Raw genomic sequence first — 23,921 nt, 5'->3', positions numbered from 1 at the left:
CAGTTTGGAAATTACGTTGTGTTGGACTGAAGACTAAAGTTGTGATATCAAGAAACCATCGTGACATCTGATGATAATCATTCTACGGGGAGAGTCAACATTGATATGAATGAGAGTGCAAAAAATTTTGACAAACTTGATTGTGTTGTGCTAAGAGAATTGAATTATGTCATAATAGTTCTTACTGCTGCCAAAATAGGAGAGTTGAGGCAGTGAATAATTATGTTTTACAAGATGGAAAGCACTTCATTTTGAAGAACCATGATCTTTCTATTTCTGAACTGTGATGCTTAGAAAATATAGATGAAAATTTAAGTACAGTTGATGAGATGTCTCAAATGATGGAGAAAGGGGAGAATGAATGTATGTATTCTTTGTTATGCCAAATGACATGATTGTTTTGAGATTCCACTATGAGATAACGCATTGGAGTTTTGAAAAAATGAATTATCTACAGAGAGTCCCTGTGTTTGGCACTTTGCTCATGGAGTCTATGGGTGATGTAAGTGTAGTCTGCTGTAATCCTGCACGCTTTGCAAAGGAATATTTGATTACCCCCACCCCGTTTTGGTTTGGCTGCCCAGATCGGGGTTAAGAGAGGAGAATGCGTGGTCGCTATTTTGTTTCTGTTTGCACGATTGAATGTATAATTTTGTTTTGAATAAACTTTGATAGATAGACCCAAAGACGATGAGAACAAATGCACAGATAATAAAACAAATGCTTGAGCATGCACACACACTCACACACACCAACACACACACCCACACACACACACACACACACACACACACACACACACACACACACACACACACACACACACACACACACCCACACAAATACACATATGCATGGCTTACACACACCTGCAGATGTTTGCTTGCTTAACTATGACTTTATCATATCTGTTCTGGTTTGATTTGGCTTAATTTTTCTGTCCTGGAATGATGAAATGGAATGATGACCACACAGGAAAACAATCTAAGATGCCGCTATTTTTATTTTTTCAAGCCGAAAAACATCAAAAGAGATTATTCATGATATCATTTACATTCTTCCATTGTCAGTGTTCAAGAAAACAATGGAAAGTGAAGAAAAGAGGAACCTGGGATCTAATGATGTAAGGTTTTACATCAAGGTACACAGCAAAAAGTTAAAAAATGCTAGAGTAATGACCTCGGTGGAGTCATACTTTCCAAAGAGCAAGTTTTCTAAAGATATTGTTTTTAGCAGGATTAAAACATTGTACCATCATAGTAAAAAAACAAACACACACACTTTAATACACAGAATTAGTTGCTAATAATGGGAATGAAACTCAAATATATGGATTGAGTAAATGCAGCAATATTAATAGAACACATCAGTGAAGTTTGAGGAAAATCAGAAAATCCATTTAAAAGTTTATTTTTGATAAAAAGATACTGACATAATCATGTTAGGGGTAATATAATTCCCCCTGTTTTCTGGAAGAGGTACAATCTGTAAGTCAAGTGCTTTTTCGTTTTGCTAGGTAAATGAAAATATGTTGAATTCTCTATATATTTTCTTTATATTTTTGTCCATACGTGATGTCATGAAGCATTGTAGTCTTCTCAGACAGCAGTGGCGGCACCGAAACTTCACAAATTCAAAACATTTGAACGGATTGTCTGATTTTCCTCAAAATTTCACTGATGTGTTCTACTTATATTGCTGCATTCACTCAATCCACATCATATATTTGGGGAAGCTTCCCCTATAAGTAAGTAAGTGATGCACCTCGAGCAATCCCAGCATGCAACATTTCTAGCAAGCACCCACCATTCAGGTCACATGACTGTCATATATTTCCATGTGACTAGTAGACTCCTCATGGTGTTTAACTGCAAATACTGATATCTCCCTTCGTTCCTCTAGTTCCTGGAAGAGAATCTCCACTTGACGAAACTCAACGAGCTGGTCGTTGCCTCCTTCGAGAAGTTCAAGTAAGTAATCTGTCATGGTAGCTTGTTTTCTTGATAGATGAGATGCTTTTTGAGTCTCTGTTTCCTTGAATGGAGTGTGAAAGGATTCAGGTTTCAAGATACTGTTTCTTGGAGCTTTTCAGACACAGAGTTCACAGTTATTGTGTGCTGGGAATTTGTATCATAAGAACACTACTGACGTGCTACTCTTTTCTGAATTCATTTATTTTGTCTCTATTAGAGTATTATAGCTACCAAATAAAATTCATACCATTTCTGTTTTAAAACTTTTGAAGGCAAGTTTTTATGGTTTTTCAATCCAGTGTATGATCATCTACTTATACATTTTGTTACTGGAGCTACTGACATCTTCATGTTGTGGTGTAGGAGATTTTTTCTGCTATGGTTGGTGAGTTTATTGAGGTAGTGTCCCATCAGTTCAAAATCATGGTCGCTCGATTCGTAAGATGCTACATGTTACTGTAAAAGTGGTTTCTTTCGCGTACAGAAACTTTCGCGGTTTCCATCAGTGCCGACTTTTTCGCGTGTGTTTAAATTCGCGGTTGGTAAGGATAGCGTTGTAACAAGCGACGAGTTCAAAACATTTTCGCGTGATGTTAAATTCGCGGTTCAACTTCAAAGAGCGAAAAGCACGAAAATAAAACCACTGCGAAAGAAACCACTTTTACAGTATGCCAATACAAAGTGTCCTTCAGTGTGACAAGCATTATTTATGTATCTCCTTTCCTTTATGCTCACTTGTCATTGTGAACACTTTTTTGCTTACAGGGACTTTTGTAGGAAGGTGTGCGATGTGCCAGAGCCTGAAGTGAAGTTCAACATCGACGAGTACTCTGACTTTGTGAACCCTTCCAAACCCATCGTCTTCATCTCAGTCAAGGAGATCATTGACACACATGCTGTGAGTTTTTAGCATTTGCCCTGGAAATTTTTGTTACCATGACAAAATGGGATGCACAATTTATTTCATTTAAAGAGATAGTGTGACCGGCTTTTGAGAGCCACAACATTGAGCAGAGTAGTAGGGTAGCGATGGTGTTAAAGATTTGTTGTAATGCACACTGATAAAGTCAGGAATGATGGAAAACCACTGGCTTTGAAGATGTCCGCACACATGACCAAGTCATTTGGGTTGTAGTCCTCAATTGAAGAGCTGTCAGAGACTCTGAAGTACAAACAATTTGATATTATGATCAACTGGTTATAATGGGTTCATCACAACATATTTAAATATTTTAATACATTAATCATTTTCATGAATGATTTTGAGCATTTCGTCAAAAGCAGCTGGGATATACAAATTTGTACCTTTTAGAGCACCTACTAGATTCAAGAAAACTACAAGGCATGGCTACATATTATCTAATACTCAAATTCCTCACTTTCTGGGTTGCATTGTTGGTGTGTGTTATACAAAGGTTCATCAGATCTTGCCCATATTTCTCTCTTTAACGTGAAGAAAAAATAATGATTCCAGCTGAGATTAACCTGTATGCATGTGTTGCTCCTCGAATGGCGCCCTCTATGTTTGTCAATCATATCCTCCTTGACAGCTCCTGCTGGAGAACCTTGAAGTGTTGGCCCCAGAGAAGAGTGATCCTCTCCATGAACTCTTGGGAGACTTGGAGGAAGTCCCTTCGGTGGAGGACATCTTGGGTGAGTGTGACCAGCTGGTGGGGTGGTGCAGGTTTCGTCAGGATGGTGTCTTCAAGAGCGTTCAGCTTAGAAGACTCTTGAGACCCCTGTGAGAGTAAACAGTTCTAGGTGCCACGAATCTGCATTGTTGCCTGATGCGTATCTTCTGATTTGATATAACTTAAAGGATATTGTGAGTTTCAGGGTGGAAGTGATCTTTGTGAATGTTTGCTATAACTTGCATAATCTTCTTGAGAATGTAATGGTGTTGATGAGGCTAGTTTTAGGATCCATCAATGTGCCTTGCTGCGTGATGGATAATTGGTCTATTGACCCTGCGATCTTGGGATAGATTCTGATGCCGTTAACATATGAGCACTGGCATTACATCATTCTGTTCCATCCATTAGGTGAGATTCCCAGTGACTTGCCTGAGCAGCAGGTGGAGACGTTGGTGCAGAACATGGCCAAGACGGAGATCTCGCTGACGCTGACCAACAAGTTCGAGATCCACGACGACGACGATAGCGACAAGAAGAGGCTCTTCATCAAGTGAGTGCCTCTTCCCGTTTGCCTGGTAGAGAACAGGCTCTGCAGCCCCGGGGTGATAAAAGAAATTAAAGAAGAAATTGCAAATTGATCACGAGGGTTACTTAGTGATAGTTTGCTGGATTGTGTGCAGGAAGAAAGCCAGTTTATCCATGCTAGTTGTACTGCTAAGTTGTACCAAGGCTTTAGTTAATCAGATGACTTTCAGTGGGTTGATTGTGTAAGAGTCAGCAGGAGTGTTAAAGCCAATACAGATGCAGAGACACACGTTTGTGACTCCATTATGTTGTGCCACAGAAGCAATGTAAAAGAAAAACAAACAAACTGTGAGGACATGGTCACAGCATTAACCTGTCATCTCCTTCCGTTCTTGCTCCTTGTGCCAGGACCAAGAGATTACTGGTGGATGTGATTCGGTGCCAGAGTGGTGAGACTGTGCAGCAGATCCTAGCAACCGAGGCCAGTGAGGAGCAGGTGAGGGTGTCGGGGACCAATGAGTACACTGGGTACATGGGGTACAGTGAGTGCAACGGGTACAATGGGTGCATTGGGTGCAATAGGTACATCGGGTACAATGAGCACTGTGCATCAGGTACAGAGGGTACATACAAATAGGGTATAATGGGTTTAGTGGGTACAATGGGCGCGTCGGTTATAATGGGTGCACCAGGTACAATGGGTACATCAAATTCAGTGGGTACATCGGGTGCAATGTGCACATCATGTACATTATGTACTGTGCATCCGATACAGTGGGTACATCAGGTACAATATGTATTGCGCATCAGGTACAGTGGGTACTCAGGTACAATGGTTACATTGGATTCAGTGGGTACATCGGGTGCTATGGGTACATCAGGTACAATATGTACGTACTGTGCATCAGGTACAGTGAGTACGCAGGGTACAGTGGGTACACTGCTTACAGTGGGCATATCATGTGCAATGGGTACATCATGTATGTTGTGTACGGTACTGTGCATCCGGTACAGTGGGTACATCGGGTGCAATGGGTACGTCAGGCACAATATGTACAGTGTAGGCCTCCTACTGCGCATCAGGTACAGCGGGTACACAGGGTACAATGGGTACACCGCTTACAGTGGGCATATCAGGTGCTATGGGTACAACGGGTACAAAATGTACTGTGCATCATCTGACAACAAACAGTTCATCTTACATCTCTGTGGTGATTTCATTCATTACATAGGAAGAGGAACACAACCATCTGATAGACCAAAGGCTGAAGAGAGACCAGAAAGCCAGTGAGCAGTCCAAGATGTCAAGGAACACCTCTCAGATGGAAGACGGCAAGTAAGTCCCTCTCTCCATTCTATACCAGCTGTTTGATAACCTCTTGATTCCAAGATAATGCTCATCGTCATTATCTTATGCCATGTTTATGGCTGTTTGTTGTACAGTGTACATGTATGTCATCTTCCCCCCCCCCCCCCCCCCCCCCAATGCGGAGTACCTTTTGGCCCGTTGATGTATTTCAGGCAAGAACTATCAATCCCCGATTGTGAGATGGACTGAAAGTGCTAATGTGGAAGTGATATGTTTGTGGCATTGCCTGGAAAGGGAAGGGTTCTTTTACCTCCTGCTTCTAGTTGAGCATGCCATAGACCCGCAGTGACCTGAAAAATGTCTCTTGATTGAAGTAGAGTCCAATTAGAACCCATCCTTGTCCTGTCCCACTGCATGTACAATGTCCCATGAAATGTCAGTGGCTCTCAGTTGTAAGGTATCCTGTCAAATTTGAAAGTCTAGTTTTTTCACCTTAGTCTCAAATCCTGTCTTTATGATCGTGACGATTTTAACATAACCTGGTATTTCTTCACGGAACATGCAAATTAGATATAAACTTCAGTGCAAACTGAGAGAAAATTTGATTACTTAATGTTCTCAATGCAAAACGAAAATACAGTTTTCTGCTGTAATGTAACATGGATGTCACTTTTACATCTGAGTATGGTTGTGGAGAGCAGGAGAGGTTGAATGCCTACATAAGCTAAAATAGGTGGGACTAGATTCACTGCTAGTAGCCAGATTGTGTTCTGATTAAGGTAATTTCTTTTGATGAGTACAATATGGCTGTGTTTTGTGAGATATTGCTACACAAATGAGATGCTATCTATTACTTCTTAATTCGTATTTGAAACGTTACATTTTTCATAAAGTTTGTGTCGGGCAATATATGCAGCAGCTCATTTATTTAGTAGCAGGGAATGATGAATAAAGTAAATTTTGTAGCCCATGATGCAACACTGGATAACATTTATCATTGAGTGAATAGGGAAAGGGATTATTTTGCCTTCCATATTTTGCCAAACCCACGGTGTATTTGCATTTTATCCAAACCTGATGTGAATTTCTTCAATTGTTACGTAGATCTCAACTCTCTCGATCAAATGCAATTAAGAGGTAAATGGTATCCAATGGTCTTCAGTTCTTTTGCACTTTTATTTGGATTCTGTTCACTGATATGTTGGCATCTCTTTGGTTTAATAGAAAGAATAGAAATGCTTGCTTTTGTGTCCTGTGAACATTGAAAAAGTGAAGCTTTTGTTTTCAATGTTTTGCAATGTGCCTTGTTTTTTAGTTGCCTTGCTTTGTTGGAACATGTTTTTTTCGTTGCTTCTTTCTTAAGTGCACTTTGTAGATTATGCCAGAAAATAGTGCAACCCTATTGTGATAGAAAACTCAATTCTATTTTGTTAATTGCTACAAAACGAATGGATTGATTAAAAAAAAAAATTATCCCTTTCAGTCCTTTGTGCATGTATTTCCTCACATTGACCCCTCCCCCTCCCACAATCCCTTCCCAAACAGTAGTGTCCACTAAATGCATAGATACAAATGATCTCTTTTAGTTTATGTTGAAATGATTAATGCAAGCAAACAAGAAATGTGCATGTAATGACAATGAGTCATAAGTGAAAGGTAAGTCCTCATAATGTAAGGTGAGAGGTGAGTGTGTGGTCAGGTGATTGTGATAGGTCTGTTGAAGTTGGTTGAAACAAGAAAGAAATGCAAAAGTATTCTTGTTCGTAGCAACAGAAGTTAAGATAACAAGTGCTCCAGGAGAATGAAAAAAAAAGAATGATAAGATGTTGTGCTTCTGTTTCTTCAAGAATTTAAGTACAGCTGTAAGAGCTCTATGCTGAATACTGATACCAAAATTAAATTAGCTAACATGCAGATTTTTCCCTGGCTTTTCAAATTGCATTGTTCTTTGCACATTTTTTTTTCAGCATTGTGGCATATCATCAATAACACAACTTTATGATTTTAGTAGTTTCTTAGTCACTATTTTCTTCACAAAAAAAGTCTAATACTTGTGTTCACAAAATATGCAAATCTCCATTTCTGTGCACAGAAATGAAAAGCACCTGTGAAAATATCACTTGAACATCTATCAAGCAGTTATTCACTTTGTAGATGAAATGTAAGAATATTCCAAAGTTGTACACAAAGTGCAAGTGTGTGAAAAGCTTAGTGTAGTGGAACTTTCCTCACAAATCACACGGAGCAGATGACTTGAATTCTATTCTTCTTCAAGGCATAATGTACCCTTGACTCGAGTTTGCAGCCACTTAACACTTTGTCTTCATGAAAGTACCTTTATGGTTTTATCGCTATGAAGTCATCTCCGTCACAAATACTTGCCTTACACTGATGTGTAACTACAACTGTACGTCTGTTGCCGAAAGTAACCGCTTGTACCGAATGTGCATGTGACCACGGGAGTCTGCCTATTTATGTACTTCGGCGAATCGTCATAGCATCTCATTCTTCTTTTAAATATAGGGGGATAAATAGGTATGAGAGAGTGATGTGACTTTTCAATCCTTGTACACAGAGTGGCACAAGTTGTAATTGTCCCTCCTTATTTCATCTGATAAATTAAAGTGAGATTGCAGGTTGTGTTTATTTTTCTGTTATTTGAGTAATGTTTGAATCAAATGATTTGAACTCACCCAAACTGCAATTGAATACTGTCAAGTTCAGGCAGCTGACCATCATTGGTAAAACAGATGACCAGTTCATAGAATATTCGTAGGTGATGTTGATTGTGTGTATGTGTTCTTTTCTCCTTTAATGGCAAAGTAGAAAGTGACCCTCTTGTTCCACAAGTGTAGATCACTTTGTTTTGAGCTGATTAAATGTCTAGATGCAACCAAAAGAAATTTGAGGAAATTTGATGTTAAGTACCGAGTGTAGAGCATTCATTATTGTGTCAATTATGACAGAAGTCTAGTTCAACTGCATACTCCAATTCTTATGAAAATCATATGTCTCAGTTCAACTAAGGGAGCAAAGATTATCACTTTTAAAGTTTGCAGGCTGTGTTAAAAGACTTAGTGGATTTTGAATGTCAAGTGATTAGAATTTTTAACCATGATTGTTTTAATACAGACATGAACATGTGTTGTTTGCTCTGTGAAAATGTATCTGCTCCATAATGTGCAAGTAGTAAATGTATGTACCCCACCATTTAAAAAAAAAATCAAAAAAAAAAAACAAACCTCAAATATGTGTCTTGAACCGTGCCAACCAAGCAGGCAGTGCAACACAAGAAGAAAACATTGTAGTTACGAAGTTCATTTTCACATGATGTGCTTATTTTAATTTGCACTCTAGATATTATACTTTTATTTTGACAAATCTTCACTAAAGAGCATAGTTTCAATAGTTTCTATTTTACGTTCAATGATGTTTTGTTTTATTTTCATTATCAAATATTTAATATGGAAGAGTTGAGTGTCGGTAAGTTATCCTGTATGTCACCAATTAACTGCTGCCACTTAATAACACAAATAATAGTGGCACATATATTTATATCATCTACAAGAGTCACTGATGATAAAATATTGACTACCACTTATATGAACATAATATGATATTCATACAAGGGTTTAAACCAGTGACTGACAGGTGTAAAAATCTGTGTCATTGTTCAATTTATAACTGTGGTCATCCTGATTCCGATCCTAATCATTACCACTAATATAAGCACTGTGGCTGGTTACTGTATGATCATTACCAGATTTATGAAGTGTATCAGGTTACTATTACTACCATCCATATCTTTTGATTATTCTTAGATATATTTATCTGAGTATCTAGTAGATAAGTTATTTATTATGTCGTCACTATTTCACAGTTTTTTTTTAACATTCTTACCATCAAATATGGGACATACTCACCAACATGTCTTCTGCGCTATCAGATTGTCTATACCCTCATAAAACCTGTCTTCTTAATATACTACTTTGATAGTTATGAGTGAAAATGTGACTGTGTCATTAAATATATATCATTTTATAGCCCAGAATGTTAATTACTCTTCTTTGTGAAAAGTGAGGTCAGATCATATTTTAGAAATGTAAAAAGATGAGAGAAATCCCAAATCCTCCTTTTTTTTCCTTGTGGAGTTTAAAAATTGTATTCAAATGGCTTGTTATAGAAAGGATAATCAAAATTAATGAAATCATAGTATAAAAGAATGATGATGATAATGATGATGATAATGATGTTGATAATGATGTTGATGATAATAATAATGATAATGATAATAATGATGATAATAATAATAATAATAATAATAATAATAATAATAATAATAATAATAATGATAATAATAACAATGATAATAATAATAACAGTAATAATAATGACATCAATAATAATTATAATACCAATAAGAGTTATAATTATTCTAATAATGATAATAATAACAACAACAGTGACAAAGATAGTTTTCATGTGCGTATTATCTTAACTATTCTCACACTACTACCATCATTGGTTACCTGGAGGGCTGATATTCAATATTCTATTGTCAGATATTTTATTCAACTGATATGATTGTTAATACGTATACCTTCAAGAACTTTCATCCAACCTTGGTTGACTTCTTTTTGTGCCATCTGCAAGAAAGCAGTGGGGACATTATTTGAATGATAATATGCTGGTTGAATACCTATTATGTGTGAACTCTATTTGTTTGGTGTTTTGAAAGACCCAGGGCAGATATTCTTATGTAGAGTGGACCATATTCAGCAAGTCAACTAGAGGCACATGTGTACTGCTGTAGATCCGGTTTCATGTTTTAGTTCATCAGACCATTGATAAGCAAGAAAAAGCAACAAAAAATATACTAACCATGGAATCTGTACGTTTGCAAGTACAAATTTGGGATGGAGCGACAGAAATGCAACGAAACAAAAACTGACTACTGTAGATTTCTGTACACTTGAATTGATCTTTCATCATGAAATGCTATTTTCTCTCCTATCTCAATCAGGTTTAACATATTTCTATGCCTTTTTAGAACAAAAATGTAGTTACAGCTGTCTGTCTTTAACTACTCTCACTTTTTTCGTATTTACATGTACATCATGTAGTACAATGTATGCCACTTCAGTGTAGGATAACCTTCGAATGGAGTATCAGTAATGTACACATCATTCTTGCCATGGTTATATTTGTGTGTGTCTGTCTGTCTGTTATGCTTCATTTGCAAATTTCCTTGCCAAATATGCAAGAATGAACAATTCAGTGTCTCAAATCATCAATAATACATGCCTTCAAAGGGATACTGTGTATCTGAGTCGAATGAAAGACACTTGTATAGGTATTAAAATGATGTCTCTTCATTTGTAGGCAGTATTAGTTTGTTCTCGATGTTATTTGACTTATCAGAGTGTTGTAGAACTTACTTTCCCGAGTAGATATTGACAGTATTCTCACTGGAACTAGGAATTTTTCAGCACTTTGTTTCAAAGTGGCCACACTGTTTCAAAGAGTATTATGAAAGATATCATACATATCACATCTCTGTACTGCTATCAACACTGTAGAGCAACGACAGATCCGTATTGCACGTTTATTGTACTTCTCATTCTAATGACTAACGACAGGCTCCCTCTGGAGGCGAAGAAGAGGAAAATCGAGCGCAACCTGAAGGTTCTGGCGGAGGCGGAGCTTGTGTCCGAGGCTGACAACTACCAGACGATGGTCAACGCTATCGCCCAGGTAACAGCCAGTTTCTCCCCCTAGTGAGATGTAACTGAACCCTGTGTATATTTACGAGGCATGGCAGATGGCCTCACTCAATGGAAATGCGAAATGAAAAGGGCAGTAAGGCATCATTTCTTGCTAAGGCATGGATGCATTATAGTCATGCCCCCGTCCATCCACGAAGGGTGCCAGGGGCATTTTATTTGGGGGCTGTTGAGTTTGTCTATCCATTAATATGCACTCATTAACCTGGTTTATAGATAGAAGGGGAAAAATCCTCAAATGGATTTATCAACTCTCATCCTATGCTATGTGAGGTCTATGTGGACTGAAAGTCTCAGCAAGAATCCAACAGGTCCCCAGACTTTGGCTTAAAATTTAATTTTCCAGCCATAGCTTCAGCGAGAAGTGTCAAGTAGTAATGTAATTTTGTAGACAATGGATAGATATAAACCCAAAATTAGTCTGATAAATGATAGAGCTGAAAGGTTTCTCTTTTTATTATTATGACTGAAATTTTCAATAGTTTATTGTCGACATTTTGGCTTAATTCTACACCTGGAAATCAAGATTTTGTGTACAAGTATTGTGGCCAGTTTGGAGGCGATGACAATCAGCTCTGTTCAAGAACTGTTTTTTGAAAAACTTCACAATTTCATAACTTCCAATATATTTATGTGATTTTGATCAACTTTTCACTGTAACAATTATACTTGGAAATATTTACTCTTTCTTTTTCAGACTATCTTATAAATGGTCCAGAATTGTCCGTAAAATAATTGTAGCAGTGATTGTAGGTATTCACAAATGTGGGCTGTTAGGGACTAATGTTGACTCTTCCCCCTCTCACACCATCGCAGGATATCAGAAACCAGAGGCGGTATCGTCAGCGCCGAAAGCAAGACATCATGAAGCTGCGGTCAACGTTTGGTGGTCTGGAGTCCAAGGCCACTTTCTACAATGACCAGAACGAATACTATGCCCAGTACATCAAGACCTGTCTGGACAACCTCCAGGCCAAGTGAGTGGACAAAAGACTTGGATTTTCTCAGCATGCTAGTACTTAATTTTCCGCAAGCTGTGCACTCCACAATGTTGTATTCATTTCATCGTTGAGCTGTGACAATGAAGAAAAGAGTGTTTACTCTGTGAACCCCATGGAAGAACAGAGCCATTGGGAAGAGGGAGAGAGTGAAAATCAAGCTTGGTAACGTGATGAGTTTCACTGAGTGCATGTGCCACTTTCCAAGCCATGAGTTCTGATTGATCAAAATCATATGTAAAACAGCAAAACTTGACGTTTTGATGTCTCATTCAAAGTTGTTGATATCGATGATAAATCTCTCTCACCAATCTAAGATTTATGCACAGACTTGTAGATGCCTCATGCAGAGCTCTGTGTTTATGAAGGTGAATATGTGGGATTAGGGACACTTCATTGATGTTCAAACCCAAATCTGAAAAAAAAAATGATTGAAAGAGTGTAATTGCACCTTTCTCAACAGTGTATAAAATTCAACATTCCAGGGCGCATGTGTACAATTACAGGAAAATTGCAACAACAACAACAAAATCCCCAAAACAAAACAAGTTTGTGAAAATTGAACTTGTATGCATTTTCTAGTGTGTTTTCAAGTAAAAAACAGTTGTCTTAGTGCTGTGTATCAATAAAATTCATATTTCAATAGAGCCTGTAGGATACACTGTGTTCACCATGTCTCTATGATTTAATTAAATCTTTTGCCGTGCCATCGAGAATGTACACGTGGGACTTTGCCTGCGAAACCAAACTCTGATTGTTAACCACTTTCATACATGTGAGAGTTTGAATTGCCAGAACTCTTTTGTCATAGAAAGCCTTAGTCCAATGAACTGTTTTCTGTGTACCCCTGTCAGGAGGTCGTCCAAGGCCAAGGCCAAGGATAGCAAGTCAGCTCTCAAGTACAACGGAGCCAAGCTCCACGACAAGGGTGTCATCCTGGAGATCGAGGGACTGGAGCAATCTCAGTAAGCTTTTTTTTTTTTGACCCTTTAAACATCCTCAGGCTTTTAGCCGAACCTGCCAAGCCTTTATGATCAGCATTTAGTAATCCTTGCAAACTAGACCAAGTTGTACTGTAGCAAGCCCACTGGAGTATAGCAGTGTGCCTAAGTCCAGCAGGTAGGCCATAGTGACACAATATATTAATAGGGATTAAGTAATTTGTCTTCATTGACAGTTAGTTTCCAGACATCTTTGCCAGTCAGCAAAAGAATCACACCAGCATGTCTACCAATCGGCACATCAGCCCAGACATATTTTTCTGTTTGATGTGTCTGCTTATTTAGTGTCTTTCTTTCTATTCCTCTTTTTTGTGTGTGTGTGTTTGCATGGCCATGTCCATCATGCAGAAAATAGAATACTGTATTTGAGCACAGATGCACATTCGTCAAATTCCAACAAACATAAAACAGCCTATGAGCTTGTGTTATTGAGGAAAGAAGATTTTTGGTTATTACTTTGATATTCAGTAGTTGTACCAAGTCACTCCCTAGAAGGAAAACAAAAATCTGGAATAGGAGTGAATGCAGAATGTAAAAGATGCCATGGTTAGAAAAAAAGAAAAGAAAAGAAAAGAAAATACACCAAGCAGATACAGAAGAAATGCTGTTGATAACTTTAGATGATTAATGCTAAAGATTATAAAGCCCCAGTGTGTTTGTATACCAGTACACCCCTGTACACTCTGACATTTAGAATTGCATTCTTTTTACTATTGTTATTTTTGTTTCTGGTTCCAAATCAGAGTATCCCATCTGTACACTTAACAGTAGAATTAAAGCATGGAAAGTTCAAGAAAATTTACTGTATATCCTCAAAGCTTGACATGTATATGTTAAAATCTAGCATTAGTCAGATATTGTTAGTCTTACCTCTCACATGCTTAAGTCAATAAGTAGAAAATGATACCAGATTAAATATTGTTTTGTATGTATCGGACAGTGCTTTAGATGGTTGTTGTTGCTAATGCCAGTGTGAGTTACTGGTTTAATCAGTGATACATCAAAACAAGCACAAAATCTATATCGCTTAGAGATGATATTCACTCAAAGACTGATAGACAATTTAGGAGAAGATTAGAAAATTTCTACTGCTTTTAGTCTTACTGAAGGAGACTCTCTGTTTAGCAGCAACCTACTCTTTGCTTTCCCAGACCCTTTGCCTTTTGATGGAGCATTGCTTCTCTATCTGATGACATTATATTCATGCTTCCTCTTCTTCTTCCAAACTATCTCAACCAAGATTCAAGAATGTGATGTTTGAGATTGCCTCCACTGACGTGCCAGGTGTGTTTGAAGTCTCCGCCAAGTTCCTGGGTGTGAAGATGGACAGTGTCCAACTTGTGTTTCAGGTAATGACCAATTTCATTGAATGTAAATGATGTGTATATATCTACTAGATGGCTAAATAGATAAATAGTTAGATAGATAGATAAATAGATTGATAGATACATGGATAGGTAGACAGACTGTTTGATAGGTGGAAAGGTTGCAAACTTGGGTAGGTTATTAAGTCCAAAAATGCAACTTGAGAACTACAACACAAACTTGTCATGCAGTTGCATGACTTAATTGAGCATATCTGTTTGTCATGTCAGTGTGCTTCCATCACATACATTGTATGTATAAAAACATTCTTGGTAATGTATAGAATGTACAAATATTGTGTTTTTTTATGCAATCTTTCTTCTCTGTCTGCTTTAGTGAACCAAATACAACTGGAAGGGAGCAAACCGTATAGTATATTGTTTTTCTCCCAAGATCAACATTTCACAGACAAATCAAAATTGTTAGTTTTACAATGAAATTGGGTTTGTTTGCATATCCATGTGAACTAGAGATTCTTGCATTCACAATGAACAGATGATTATTGAACCTTGTCTGAATTTTGCTTCACTGTCTAGGATCTCCTCCAACTGCAGTATGAGGGCGCTGCAGTGATGAACATGTTCGGCAGAGCCAAGATCAACGTCAACCTCCTCATTTTCCTGCTCAACAAGAAGTTCTACGGGAAGTAGAAGGCACAATCCTGTTGCCTCTTTTGAAGAGAAAGTATGAGGAAAGAGGGATCCCAAATGTGGGGTCGTGTAATATAGTGTATGATATAATCTATACCTTTGTGACGTGGAAGTGGAAAAGCGGCAGTGAGATCTTCTTCTGGTTTGAAGCTGTATAAATATGAAGGAAATAAAAGGAAAGAGGATGCGATGTGATTTGGTTAGTGATGGGAAGCGGTTGTGAATCAGCTGGTTAATTGATGTCATTGTTCATTTAGGGCAGCTACAGGTAGTCAAAAAGTAGCTGCAAGCAGTGACACTTTTGTTTGGTAGAGACAGACTCACCTTTTGTCTAACAGGGTATCAGAAGGAGAGGAGTGAAAGAAAGTGACACTAGAGTCTGAACAAGTTTGGGTGTTCAGTCATTGGAATTCCATACTCTAGCAAGATCCAGAAAGACAATATGGAAAATAATTTGCAAGAAACTGAACTATTGAAATATTTTGTGTGTGCAGTTATTGCCTCATTTTGTATTAAGTCACTTTTGATGTGACTTAACAATGAGAAAAGGATTTCTCTGAGGTTTTTGTTTGATTTTGGTATTGTTTTGTTTTGTGTTTTTGTATTTTGAGAAATCATGAAGAGTTGTGAGCTCTCTGTGACAGAAAACGAGGAATGTGTACATTGCTAAGCGCGACTGGCGGGATTGTGATGTTGTTTGTGTCTGAAGCAGTATTTCTTTTCCTACCACAGCTTAGGCAACACATCAGAGAAAACGTCGAAGGAGATGAGACTTGCATGTTGTCTAGAGCAAGTAGGAGAATGCCTATACTGTAGAAATTAAACGGATGTAAGATTTAAACATCCTCTCTTGAGAAGAGATAGAGGACATCAGGTGTATCACCTGTGGGCATAGAACTTTGGCCGAAGGTCAGAAGTAGAACAAGGAACAGGATGTCTTATAGTACGTAAGTGCCAAGAAAGCTCGATGCATGCCTATATCATCTTTGTATTAAAAGCGATGAATTAGTTGTATGCAAGTTATCAACAGTTGTAGGTGTACAGCAATGTCCATGTTGCGTCATGACTCTTAACAAAGGATAATTTGATACACTTTGTCATTCATTACTGATTTTACTGATGGGCCCAAGGGAGCAGGGCATGGCTCATGTTCCAATAAGGAGCAAAGACTCATTTTGTCTGCAATGTTGATGATAATTTTTGGTATTGACGTTGCATCAACATCACATTTTTACCCATTTTTAGCTCACCTGAGCCAAAGGCTCAAGTGAGCTATTGCGATCGCCCTTCGTCCGGCGTCCGTCGTGCGTCGTGCGTCGTGCGTCGTCCGTCGTCCGTCGTCCGTCGTCCGTCGTCCGTCGTGCGTCGTCCGTCGTGCGTCGTGCGTAAACTTTTTACATTTTCATCTTCTTCTTGAAAACCCCAAGACCGATTTTCATCAAACTTGGCAGGTAGCATCCCTAGGGGGTTAGGAACTCAATTTGTTAAAATGGGCACCATGACCCACCCAGGGGGCCCCCAGGGGGGCCCAAACCCCCCAAAATTAAGGAATCTTTAAAAATCTTCTTCTCTAGAACCAGAAGTGATAGAGCTAAGTTAATACTATGAGTTAGTTCATTGATGACTGTAGTTTCAAGTTTGTTCATGGCAGAATCAGGGATGCCCCCCTTGGGACCCGGGGGGGGGGGGGGGGGGGGGGGGGGGGAGGGGTTCTAATGGGGCCTAAATTGTACATTTTCATCTTCTTCTTGAGAACCCCATGACCCATTTTCACCACACTTGGCAGGTAGCATCCCTAGGGGGTTAGGAACTCAATTTGTTAAAATGGGCACCATGCCCCACCCAGGGGGCCCCCAGGGGACCCCCAGGGGGCCCAAATCCCCCAAAATTAAGGAATCTTTAAAAATCTTCTTCTCTAGAACCAGAAGTGATGGAGCTAAGTTAATACTATGAGTTAGTACATTGATGACTGCAGTTTCAAGTTTGTTCATGGCAGAATCAGGGGTGCCCCCCTTGGGACCCAGGGGAGGGAGGTGAGGAGGGGTCCTAATGGGGCCTAAATTGTACATTTTTATCTTCTTTTTTAGAACCCCATGACCCATTTTCACCAAACTTGGCAGGTAGCATCCCTAAGGGGTTAGGATCTCAATTTGTTAAAATGGGCACCATGTCCCACCCAGGGGGCCCCCAGGGGGGCCCAAACCCCTAAATGAAGGAATCGTTAAAAATTTTCTCTAGAATCAGAAGTTATACAGCTAAGATAATACTATGAGTGAGTACATTAATGACTGTAGTTTCGAGTTTGTTCATAGGAGATCCAGGGGTGCCCCTCTTGGGGGCAGGGGTGGGGGGGGGGGGGGGTTCTTTAGGAAGGTCCAAATGGGGGCCTGAATCGTACATTGTCATCTTCTTCCTGAAAACCTCATGATAGCATCCTTAGGGGGTCAGGATCTCAATTTATCAAAATGGGCACCATGCCCCACCCAGAGGGCCCCAGGGGGCCCCCAATTCCCCAAATTAAGGAATCTTTAAAAATTTGGGCCCTTATTGTACATTTTCATCTTCTACTTCAGAATGCCTGGTCAAATTTTGGTAGAGCTGTGAATAATTTAGATTAGTGACTGCGTGAAAGGTGAACTTGCGATACTCAGGTGAGCGCTAGACCCGCGGGTCTCTTGTTTGTTATGGTTTTTCTGCCTTTTATTACAAGACTTTTGCGTGCCAAACGAAGTTTGAGGTTAACAGGGTGATTGCATAATCATTCTATTGTCTCCAGAATTACTGAGTGATAGTTTAAGAATCTTGATCTACTTTTTGTACAATGATTTTATACTTACAATTTCCAGTTGTGTGTATTATGTAAGTATCAGGTTCCTGATTTTTCCACTTTGCTGTATGAAAGCTTAAGTCATCGATATCTTTCTGTTGCCAAGGCGATGTGGCACCAAGATGATAAAAACATCAATGCACCATCTAGTTCTTTCATCTCTTTGCTCTTCCACCCAAGATCCTGTCATCATCGATCATGTATGGTATAGTCGGTATGTGAGACACCATAGATTTAGCTTTGAGGGTGTTAATAAGCTGCAAATCACCCAGGTGATGTTGAATGTGTAGCCTTGTCAGATTTGAATTCCATGCTCTCATTTGCTCTTCCACCTTTAGTTCTTGCTGCTCTTTTGGCGACATTGACAATCTAATGAAAGAACTTATCAACTCTATGCAAAGTACTTTTTTTCCTCTGTTTTTTTTGTTGCTCATTTTAAGTTTGTTTTTTGTCTTTATTTACAGTTAGTATGATACAAATGAGGTCTTTCCCTCGACAAAAGGGCAAAACATGCTGTCTTGTCGTCCAGTTTGAGTATTTTGTGTCGTGCAGCTCCTGAATTTTGAGAAAGTGGCCCTTCTGTGAGACCGCTTGGAGCTTGTGATGTATCCAGCAATAAGCATCTACACCAGCAGTGCATGCATAGATACAGGTCCATGTTAGTGTCAGAAATCCTCTTGTCCATGTTAACTCCCATACCAAATCAGCTAGAAGTAATGATCGTCAAATTGGTGCTGGGCATAGAAAGAAAAAAAAACTGTCGTCTGTATCTCCGAAGTAGATGATGATGGCGTAGAGAGATGGAAAAAAAAAAGATCGCCATCATAATCATGCATTGTGTATATTTATATATATATATATTTTTGCTGGATATTACAAACTACTGGCAATAACATTTTGTAGGAGGATATACATTGTACATGTAGACAGCAGTGAAAATATAAAATACTTGTTTATGCTGTGAAGTGGCTGAGTGAGAGTTTCATGATAACATATAGCATGTTCAAACTCATGAGTGATTTTCATTCTATTCCTTTACGTGAATTTCTTGAATTTTTGCCTGCCTTTCAACGAATCTATACTGACCAAATTTTGTGGGTTTTTTTAAAATAATTTGATAAAGAAAAAAGGAAGTAGAATTGAGTAATGCCTTTCATGGACTTTCATGGTGCCTTGACAGGATTTTTGAAGGATTTGATAGAATAGGATTAGACGTGAATGAATGAATGTTGTAAATCATGATCAATGTACATTATGAAATTTTCTATAACGTAAGCAATGATGTAGCAAAAGGTAGTAGAATGGTGAATGAACTTTTTACGTTACATCATGCAGGAATTCCATCGGAAGCTAAATTTGTGTGTTTGTTTGTGGCCTATACAAGATATTTGGCATGAATCATTTATCCTTTTTTTATTTGTGGAAAGTGGTATGTTTCCGATACTGTTTTATTGATATACATTTGAGGTACATAATATCTCAACACATTTTAGCACATTTAATGTTTTACTAATGAATCAAAGATTTGAAAGAAAATTTGTATGATTCCATGAGTAGAGATAGGCAACTATGTCAATGTTTACAGAAATTTTAGTTGATTTCTTACATTTACTATACCATGACAGAATTTAATTTCTATATTCTTTTTTTACATGATTACTTTTTTGACATATTAGTGTATGTATATATATAAATATATGCAAATGTGTTATATTGTCATTTTTGTTGGTACACTGTGTGTATGCATTAGCTTTTGACTTGTGAGTGAGAGACATTTGTAGTCCTTGAGTTAAAAAAACATTGTTTGTTTCCATGTCACCGGAACATGTGGGTCGTGGATCGGAAAAGAATACCATTTTCTAGAGTAGGTGCTGGATGAATTCATTGAGGTTGTGTAAATTTGAACATCTGCTATTCCTTTGTAAGATAGCAGAGACACGAGGACACAGTCCATCCTCATTGTCTTACTGTAAGCTATTACTCCCATTTTTCCTTCAACTTTTTGATTAAAATAAAATCGTCTTAGGGTCTTCAACCAACTCGTGAACGCGAATCATGAGTGTGTGACTGTGTGTCATTTTGTCTGTTGATGTTCTCCTGTCTTGCGAGAGAGAGAGAGAACCAGTCTCTTTGTGTGTATGTGTGTGTCTGTCTGTTTGTCAGTGTGTGTGTGACTCGTTGCTTTGCTTGTACTGTATAAAGACCCTGGAGCTGAGAGGGTTTCAGAGAATGAGTGATTTTGTTGAAATTAAATGAGATTCATTGAAAGAGGAAAATGAAAATATGATGTCTTTTACATTCTTCTGACCAAGGGACAGTGTGCAAAATTGTGAAACAAGCAACAAAAACAACAAAAGCAACAACACACACACACATATATATATCTTATATATATATATATACATGTATATGTATATATATGTGTGTGTTTCTGAAGAAATAAAGTTGCCGTTTAGTCAAACAAACTAAAGGTAGTAGGAAATGCGCAGAGAACATTTGGAAAAAAAAACCTAGATGAAATGTGCTAAAGAATCAAAGGAAATTCAAAAGAATTTAAATGTAAAATACATAAAATTTTTGTCAATGGGTAGAATTGTCATAACGATTATTATAAGTGAGACAAACGTGATTTTGACAACGTTTTACTAAGCTTTTCTGACTTCTCACTGGAACTCCGCCATCTCCCATGCTCTTGACTGATGACAAACTTCAGAGACGGTTTCTCGATTCTGATTTTCTTTTAAAAGTTGAATTTTGCGAGCAAAGTGTCAAGTAGAATCAGACGTATTTCTTGTATCAGAGACCGTTGAGACGGGAGAATAAATACACACAAATGATGACGTCACAATGCGTGATGTCACGATATAGTATCGACAACGATGTAAAGAAACTATACACATAATTTCGCAAACTGTTTTGAATGAATAGTACACATTCTCTCGATTTGTGACTGACGTATAGGTTGATATTCTCCGTGACCTCTGAAGGAGGGAAGTAAAATGTAAAAAGAAAGAAAGAAAAGTATAAACGTGTTGAATGTTCTGTTTTCTTTACACTGTTGTGACCATCAAACGCGGAATCAACATCTAAGAAAAGTAAGAAAGGGGGTGGATCCAAGGAGGACTCCTGTGGGGATGATCTGTGGTAGAGAAAGAATATATGTATAAACAAAGGCCTATATATTTTGTATTTTAATTTTACTTCGTCTTTTCTTCCACATTCCTTTCTCCACAGGAATCGTTTTCAGGACCGCACTTTTGATTGCTAGTTTTCTTTTTTCCCCTCCCACAGCTCTTTCCCCCACAAGAGTCCTCCTTAGGATCCACCCCACCCCTTTCATGATCATACTTTTTTGCAGATTTTGATTCCACGTTCTAAATCGCTTTATACTGACTTGATTCGTGATACATCGTTCAGAATTTCACATCTTCATCGCCTCTCTCCCTTCTCTTATCTTCGTTATTTTCCCACCCTGTCACTCCTCCCATCCTTTCTGGTTCATCTTACTTTTTTCCACAGATGTTGTTCGAACCCTTTGTCTGATTCTCACTCTATTCTTCCTTACAAACGTCCCTGTCTCCTATTCTCTGGTCTCCATTAGTGCAACCTCAACTTTCAGCACACCGCTGCCCTTCGACTGTCGCTTTTGGTCTTATTATCTCCCTATGTCGCTTTCCTTCTCCACTCTTTTCTTTTTAAGGTTTTCTTTCGCCAAAAAAAGAAAGAAGTCTTTTAGGAATATATACGCATCTTGTTACCGAAAGCGTCTTGTAATTCGTCACTGACATCATGCAAACTTTCAAACAACGCAGTCACCTTCTATAGGAAAAAGCAAGAGTAATGATGGAATATTTAGCAACGATTTCAGTGGTAAGGTAGACGTGGTCATAACCCATCTACAACAATCGCACTCATATTCATGAAATTCTTCCGCTGAGATGTTTTCATTGCCACTGATTGACAAATTGCCCTACATCGACGTAAAAATAAGCACTGAATTGATCAGCGTTTCACGCCCATTAGTGTATGTACGCCCATGATTTCTTGGCTACTACCAAAACACTGATCAATTCAGTGCTTATTTTTACGTCGATGTAGGGCAATTTTGTCAATAAGTTGCTATGAAAACATTTCGACGGAAGAATTTAATGAATTTGAATAATTACGCAGTATCCGCTGCATGCTATATGGATTAAAACCAACACTTGCTGTCATTTAAAACTGGCCGAGCAATCACTTTAGATAAACAACAACAAAATTTTACGTTGCGTTTGTGAAATACGTGACCGCAAGGAGGTATATCAGTGACTGATACCACGAAAATATAAAGCACGAGACACAAAACAGACAGACACAGTGTCACTCACTCACACATACACACTCACATACAAACATACATGTAGTCCTACATATATACATATTCATGTACATAGTAGACACACATGCATGCATGCATACATACATTCATACATTCATACATACATACATACATACATACATACATACATACATACATGTACATACATACATACAAATATACATACATACACTCAACCCCACATTATAGCATCAAAACTAGTAACTGCGGAAGGGAGAGTTATAATCATGTATAATGTTCACCAACTTACATTAAACCTTCATGGTTTGTTGACTAAAGAAAATATTTTTGTCATCTAAGTTACATCAATAGAACGTGCTTGTTTTTCCTTCTCTATTGATTTTCAGTTTGAGAGGTCTTTGAATGAAAAGTTACAAGAGCGTTGACTTTGCCGAGTCCTTCATGGAAAACACCAGGACAAAGAGAGCGAGTGGGATTGAACTACACGCGACCTTAGCCACAAGTAACCCGACCCACGGAATTTGATGTCTCGCTTTACAACTTGAGCGGAAGCCTCGGACAAGTTTCATTCATAAACAGGAAGATTAGTGGTCTCCGATTCTTCCCTTTTACGTGATCGGTTACCATGGTAATGGGCGGGCGTCTGCCTGTCAGAATGCGGAGAACTCTCCCCTCGCTCCCTAGAAGTGACACTTCGGTCTTGGCATAGGGGTACAAGTATCATTACATTGACCTCTGTGTAGACGCGTGAAACGTTTCCGAGCATTCGAACGATTCGAAGAACCGTAGTGTTTGAGCATGATGAACGGGCGACTTCAAAATTAAACATTAATGACACTCCGCAGGTAAATTTCTGGAAATCGAGATCAAGCATCCTCTATATCTGAAGAAGAGGAAAAGAGATATAGATAGAGAAATAGAGGGGGAGGGTGGAAAGAGATGGTTGTACACTTATCAAACAAACTAATCACACCTTTGTCATGGGATCTTCAAACTCACTAAATTTTGTCACATTGTCAGATACTGTAAAACGAGAAATGTTCGCGTGCATGTTAATTTCGCGAATTTCGCGAGCGCGAAGATTCGCGAAATTAAAATGCACGCGAAAGTTCTTTTCTACACTATATGCATTGAATACCAGTTCCAGTTCGCGAAAATTTCATGGCGCTAAAAAGGCCGTCGGCTCCAATTCGCGAAAAATTCATGCCGCGAATATATCATGTTTTACAGTAAACAGACAACTGAATAGATATATAGATAGCTGGATAGATAGATAGATAGATAGAGGGATATGATAGTACTCAAGACGAATGAATAGAAAGAAACGAATTGATTGATATATATAGATGGATAGATATAATAGATACAGGGATATATATATATATATATATATATATATATATATATATAAAGAACCATCGGCCCTGATTACTTTTACTTTATGTAATTATGTTGGGGACTCTGCATTTTGATGATATGTGACATCGAATAATACGAAAGGAAAACTGAAAATAAAC

The 23,921-nt window shown here is 38.3% G+C and overlaps 1 protein-coding gene across 1 annotated transcript in view; it reads left to right on the top strand.

Moving 5' to 3' along the window:
- Positions 1 to 16,425, top strand: part of LOC139732332 (ras GTPase-activating-like protein IQGAP1) — a 123,236-nt gene extending 106,811 nt beyond the window's left edge. The window contains exons 34-44 of the mRNA XM_071643198.1: positions 1,903 to 1,970; positions 2,739 to 2,871; positions 3,524 to 3,626; positions 4,016 to 4,157; positions 4,541 to 4,628; positions 5,365 to 5,468; positions 11,081 to 11,195; positions 12,041 to 12,201; positions 13,077 to 13,187; positions 14,464 to 14,572; positions 15,125 to 16,425. Coding sequence (XP_071499299.1) covers positions 1,903 to 1,970; positions 2,739 to 2,871; positions 3,524 to 3,626; positions 4,016 to 4,157; positions 4,541 to 4,628; positions 5,365 to 5,468; positions 11,081 to 11,195; positions 12,041 to 12,201; positions 13,077 to 13,187; positions 14,464 to 14,572; positions 15,125 to 15,238 — 1,248 coding nt within the window. The 3' untranslated portion in view covers positions 15,239 to 16,425. The remainder of the gene's footprint in view (positions 1 to 1,902; positions 1,971 to 2,738; positions 2,872 to 3,523; positions 3,627 to 4,015; positions 4,158 to 4,540; positions 4,629 to 5,364; positions 5,469 to 11,080; positions 11,196 to 12,040; positions 12,202 to 13,076; positions 13,188 to 14,463; positions 14,573 to 15,124) is intronic.
- The last annotated feature ends 7,496 nt before the right edge of the window (positions 16,426 to 23,921 follow it).

The sequence above is a fragment of the Diadema antillarum genome, unplaced genomic scaffold, assembly GCF_040938485.1.
Source record: "Diadema antillarum isolate AM-2024a unplaced genomic scaffold, OU_Dant_1.0 seq00000413_RagTag, whole genome shotgun sequence".
Lineage (NCBI taxonomy): Eukaryota > Metazoa > Echinodermata > Echinoidea > Diadematoida > Diadematidae > Diadema > Diadema antillarum.
This window is presented reverse-complemented; position numbering and strand designations above follow the sequence as displayed.